Source organism: Sinohyriopsis cumingii, chromosome 2 (assembly GCF_028554795.1).
Source record: "Sinohyriopsis cumingii isolate HCF-2022 chromosome 2, ASM2855479v2, whole genome shotgun sequence".
Classification (NCBI taxonomy): Eukaryota; Metazoa; Mollusca; class Bivalvia; order Unionida; family Unionidae; genus Sinohyriopsis; species Sinohyriopsis cumingii.
The window spans coordinates 143206271-143212270 of record NC_142962.1 but is presented as its reverse complement, the minus strand read 5'-3'; the positions used below and the strand labels follow the sequence as shown (position 1 = coordinate 143212270).

The 6000-nt window shown below is 37.1% G+C and overlaps 1 protein-coding gene across 1 annotated transcript; it reads left to right on the top strand.

Moving 5' to 3' along the window:
- The first annotated feature begins 674 nt into the window (after positions 1-674).
- LOC149805990 (heterogeneous nuclear ribonucleoprotein A1-like 3) lies at positions 675-3255 on the top strand. Its single transcript, XM_089950792.1, has one exon. The coding sequence runs from the start codon at positions 908-910 to the stop codon at positions 1922-1924; it is 1017 nt and encodes a 338-aa protein (XP_089806918.1). The 5' UTR covers positions 675-907; the 3' UTR covers positions 1925-3255.
- Positions 3256-6000: the final 2745 nt, after the last annotated feature.

The following is a 6000-nucleotide window of genomic DNA, read 5'->3' as shown; positions in this document are numbered from 1 at the left end:
TATATCCAGATTGTGCTGATGTGCCGATAAACCGTATACATCCGCATATACATGCCAGAGATATTAGAAAATATACATACGTACATACATACATACATGCATGCATGCATGGATATATACATACATGCATGCATGCATACATACATACATACATACTTACATACAGAAGGACACATATTTAATTAAATTGAATTTGTGGTTGCTTGGTTACTTTGTACTTCAATTTTGCAAGGCAATCTTTTTGCATGAGACGATGTTCCAGCCGAGAAGCCGTTTTTGCCTTTATCTTTGTTTTGTATGACGTTTGGGGTTACTTCAACTTAATTGTCACTATATCCAGGATTGTGTTGATGTGTTGTTACACCTTGTACATGACGCATACCAGGTGTTCTGGATTAGCATCTTGCTATGTCCCAATATAGAATTGAATTGACCTTTAGGCTAACGCTGAGATCAGTCTAAATTTGCGTATTTAAACAATATTTATATAACCAGTCTGCATATTATACTTTTTTTTTTTTAAAGACAAATATACACTTTTAATTGAGCTCATTGTAACAATACCTATTTTATATTTAAATTTAAATTTAAAGTTTATTATATATTGAACACATTGTGATGGATATTAGCATATTTGTCAAAAATCACCGCCATTTTTCAAAGCACGCGGTCGAGTAGCGCCCTCTGCATTTCAGTAAGACGAAGAAGCCGGTTGGGTCAGTGCGGTCGCTCCAAAAACTATTTAATTTGACTGAAATAAGCGCCACTTGATTTAAGAACAAGCAACAGCAGTAGCAACATAAAGCAGTGAGTCTTACTGAATCAAAAGATTTGATTTAGATTTACTTATTATAGTGAAAAAAACCAGTTCGGCATTACAACACGTGGGTCGTCTAACAGTTCAACAATGTACAACCAAGGCTTTCAGAGAGGTGGTGGTTTTGGCGGAGGCCGAGGACGTGGTCGCAGCAGACGAAATGATGATGATAATCCAGAATCAGAAAAGTTCCGAAAAATATTTATCGGTGGTCTAAGTTATGAAACATCAGAAGAAACACTTAAAGAGCATTTTGGACAATGGGGCGAGATTGTTGATTGTGTTGTGATGAAGGATCCAAACACAAAGAGGTCACGAGGTTTTGGTTTCATTACTTACAAATACGCCAAAGAAGTTGACGAAGCGCAAGCTCATCGTCCACACAATATCGACGGCCGTGAAGTGGAAACTAAAAGGGCTATGCCAAGGGACGAGTCGGGCACTGATGATTCCAAAGTGTCTGTAACAAAGATGTTTTGTGGAGGACTGAAGGATGAAATCTCGGAAGACGACCTGAAAGACGTTTTCATTGAATTCGGAGAGATAGAGAGAATTCACGTAATTACAGACAAGTCCACTGGCAAAAGGAAGGGATTCTGCTTTATCACATTCAAAGACTATGACAGTGTTGACAAAGCAGTGCTCAAAAAGAGGCATGATATAAAGGGGAATATGGTAGAGGTTAGAAAAGCCCAGGAAAAGACGGCACCTGGACTTCCTGGCAGAGGAGGGGGTCGTGGTGGAGGCATGGGAGGAGGAAGAGGACGAGGACGTGGTGGCTTTGGAGCAGGTGGTGGTGGATATGAAGGTGGTAGCTACAGTGGAGGAGGAGGAGGATATGGAGGTGGATATGGCGATAGTTACAGTTCCGGTTATGGTGGCGATAGTTACAGCAGTACTGGCGGTGATAACTGGGGTGGTTCAGGCTTTGGCCAGAATTATGGAAACAGCTATGGAGGTGGAGCCGTTAAAGGAGGTGGCTATTCTCAGAGAAGTCAGCCATACAACACCAATTATGGCAGTGGTGGTGGTGGTGGTGGTGGTTATGGTAGCGGAGGCCAAGGTTATGGTGGTGGAGGCAGCTATGGAGGAGGATACGGACAATAAAACAGAGCTTGGCAATCAACTTCTAGGTATCAGGTTCAGGCCCAGCTGAAATTGCAGTCTACCTGCTGGATTGCATTGATTGACAATGATAAACATTTTTTTTTACATTCATGCTTTTATTATATTGTCATAGAAGTTGGAGTCCCGATGTACAGTTTGAGTTCATGAGTTGTATTGTTAGTAGTCGTTGAATTTATATATTGCCTTTTGTACATAGAGTATCATGGGGGCCATAAAGATAGAAAGAAAACCCCACACAACCTTCAGGAGTTTTTGAAGCAGAGGTTATTACTCGCAATAGGGACTCCAAAATACCAATCTATGGTGACTAAAGTAAAACAAAATGAATGTACCATAATGCCATTAGACTTGTTTGAAAAAAATGTATTCTGTGCAGAGTACATGACCCGAGCAAATGGGTTTAATATTTAGACCTTTTTTTTTTACATTTTAACTCGACATATTATTCCATCTTTCCATCTCGTCATGTGTTAAATGTCAGGTGTTGTATTTTGTGTAAACAGTTCATCATATTGGATGGTATCCAGTTAAATCTGCCTGTGACAGAGATGCACTGTCTTTAATACGGTTGCCACTAAAAGGGAGGATTGTGGATTTTGTCACCAAGTGAAGTAAACATTTGTATAAAGTTAAGTCGTGCCTGAAACCAGAAAGTGCATTCTCTTTCGACTGGGAGATTTAAGTGTATTCCTCCTATTTTAATGGGATTTTCATGTCTGTCTTTTTTTTATTATAGGTAAATGTGTGAACTAAATCTGGCTTTGAGGATTTGTTGCAAGTGAGTGTAGGGTCAAAAAAAATGCCTAGCCAGCTAAAATAATTTTTATTATAGCCTTTTTTCCCCCAAGTTCACCTCGTGTCATAGAATTTTAAATAAATGTTTAGGCATGAACATATTGTACTTTGTATATCTTGAGGTCCAATTTTTCTTTGCATTGGGAGGGGGAGGGAGAAAACCTGTTCGTTTTAAAGTTGGTCTTCACAGCAAGATTGCATATATTTATGTCGGCTACATTGTTGATGTATGGTTTTCTAGAGATACTTTCTCATTGCAACAATGACATGACATTGTTTTAGTTACAAAATGTGTGTCCAGATGCATCAGTAGCGATTTTCATTTCAGACTAGTTTATTGACACTTTTGAAAAGTTTTACTTTACATGTCACAAAAAGCAGCCATTGAAATTTTGTCACGGAGCTATTTTTCATCAGTATTTTTTAATTGTGAAGATTCCAAGTGTCGATAGTGATTGGGTCAAGTTTACCCATCTGAACACTCACAATTTGTAAATAAAGATTTAGTCGTGGTATTTCAGACTTTATTTTTTCTGGTTTTGTTTGCAAATCACACAGTACCAAAGTAAAATTGTTGCTAATGTCTTGTTAAATGCTTTGCATTTTCATGTGATTAAAATAAGAGTCCATGTGTTTGGCAAAGTTGCTCAAATATTGCTATATACTGTAAAGAAGCTTTGTGGTTGAATTTGTCTTAGAGAAGGGTGCTTTTCACATTTTAAAATAGGTCACTGTGACCCACTTTTCACAATCCTAGTGACTACACATTTTTGCTTTGAAATAACCCATGATTTGCTGCTATCAGCATGCGAAAGCAGTCTGCTGATTTACATGTCCGTTGGTTGATCAATACAAGGTCATACTCCGTTCAGCTTTTGATTCATAGACCAAATTGTCAGCTTTCATGCTGTTGACTGATTAAGGATTACATTGTTGCTAACGAGACAGCACTTTCTCAGGTAGTTGACCAGGAATGATCAAGAATATGAACTTGCAATTGATGCTTTTTACATTGACATTGAATATGGCTGTTCTGAAACTTTTAACTGCTCATACAGAATAAATGGTTGCAGTGATCATGTGTTTTCACTAAAGACTTCTAATTTCAAGATCTTACATGAAGTGTACAAGTTTGATATTCAGCATTCAACATCCCCAATGATTGACATGGTGACCATTTTGAAAATTTTGTTACTACTAACCTTATCGGATCATATTGTAAGATTTTAATTAAAGAATTTCTGGCAATGTATATAGTTGGTCCTAAATTTAAATAGTGCTTATTGGACATGTCCTGAGATACCTAATCTTGAAAATTTTGTTCATTTTCTGAATGGATTGCCCTACAGGCTTTTAATAATAATGCTGATTAAACCCCTGGAAATTTTCTAACAAGTCCCCTTTTAAGAATGGTTATACTAGTACATGAATTTTACAGAATCACTTCATTCTGTATTTAGTTTGTCTGAATAAAACTCGTACCAATTCCAGCTGTTGAAATTTGACAAATTCTGTAAAATCCACTTCAGAGTGGATGGCTATGCTAACCCTTGTTTTTTTTTTTAGCTGTGCTGAATCATAACCCAGAGCAGCTTTGTGGATTGACTGTTAGGCAGTCATCCACCTATTCCTTTGCACATGATTAACACTGATACAAAAAAGTTATTTGGCTGAATGCCATTTAAACTTTACACTAGTTAGTACCAAGATCTAGTTGGTACTAAGTGAAAATGACGGTAAGATATAATGTTGCTGCCACAGGAGCCATCTTGAAAAGCTTATTGGTATTTTTTAATTGATGGGCATATGAATTTTATAATGGGCTTACAAATGTCATTGAACTCCACAAAACCAAACAAATTTCACCAGAAGACTTCTTGTCATGTCTGCTTCAAGTTGAAAATCGTTCGGCTCAGACATACAATATGGCCACCAAATAAAATTTTGCTAATGATACTTCAAAATAGATACAATGGACATATCGACATGGTTTTGCACTAAAAGACTGAGGTCACATCCGGACACCAGGCTGACTAGTCCTAATTGTGAGCCCTCCGGACACCAGGCTGACTAGTCCTAATTGTGAGCCCTAAGTAAGGCAACTGTTATTACTTTTTAAGTCTTTGGTATGACTTGGCAGGGGTTTGAACTCGCCACCTTCTGAATCCTAGGCGGTCGCTCTAACCATTTAGGCCACTGGTGCCAATCTGACATCAAATATCCCCACCAAAGAGGCCATATTGAAATTTTTTTTGATAGTTGCTTGTGAATAGCTAGTTGTACTGTGGGGTTTTCAACAGAAGGCTGATGCTGTCTAGCTGGTCTTGAATAAAATTGCACTGATCTGAATCCAATTTGGTGGTCGTATTGAAAATCTGGTCGCTACTTCTCCCAAAATGGGTTTTCACCAGAATTGTTAGAGCTGCTATAATTAAATTCTTACTGCTGCTACTCCTAAATATAGGCCCTGCTATTTAAAAAAATGTTACATTTTCAGTAGCCTTGCGACCAAGTATGATGGCATCCTGTTGTAAATGCCTTCATTTTTATTCAAATACTGCTTAGGATTGGCACAAAGACAAAGCATTGTTATTCAGGGCTTTCAGATTTGGATAAATGTCATTGATAGCCATTAATTAAAGCCACTGTTACTATAAATGACATATTCTGGAAATGAGTTCTTTTGAAACACAACTCTTCCGAATTTAACCAAATAGTATTTAAAGAGTAATAGTATGAAGGGGTTTTAAAAAAGTTATAAACGATGTCAATCTGCCACTTAAGTTACTATAAAGAAAAGATATTTCGTCAAAACCACTCTTCAGAACTTGACCAAAAGCATGCTGGTATGAATTCTTTATCCAGTTTCTTCAAATGATGATGATGTGCTATGAAATACACATGGTCACTATTGCTTTAAGAGAAAAACCTTAAATGGCTTTTTGTTTTCTTCTCCAATGAAAAAGACTTTGACCCAGTTTAACAGCAAACTTCTGGCATTAAGACTTTTAAAATTTGTGTACAGTATGCCAATTGACCATCAAATGAGGCCAATTTTACTAAATAGAAAAGAAAAACTAAATAAATTTTTCAAAACAAAACTACTGAATAGAATTTGACAGTAAATATCTTGGTCTGAAGACCTTTGAAGTCGATGCAAATTATTCTGATCCAATATAAAATGTGGCCACCATTACTAATAGAAAAATCATGATAAACCTTTTTCTCCAACCACAGCTGAATAGATGCCAGTCCACCTG

What these genes read in the sequence shown, in the direction of transcription:
- LOC149805990 (XM_089950792.1), top strand. Translation starts at nt 908, where the DNA reads ATGTACAACCAAGGCTTTCAGAGAGGTGGTGGTTTTGGCGGAGGCCGA.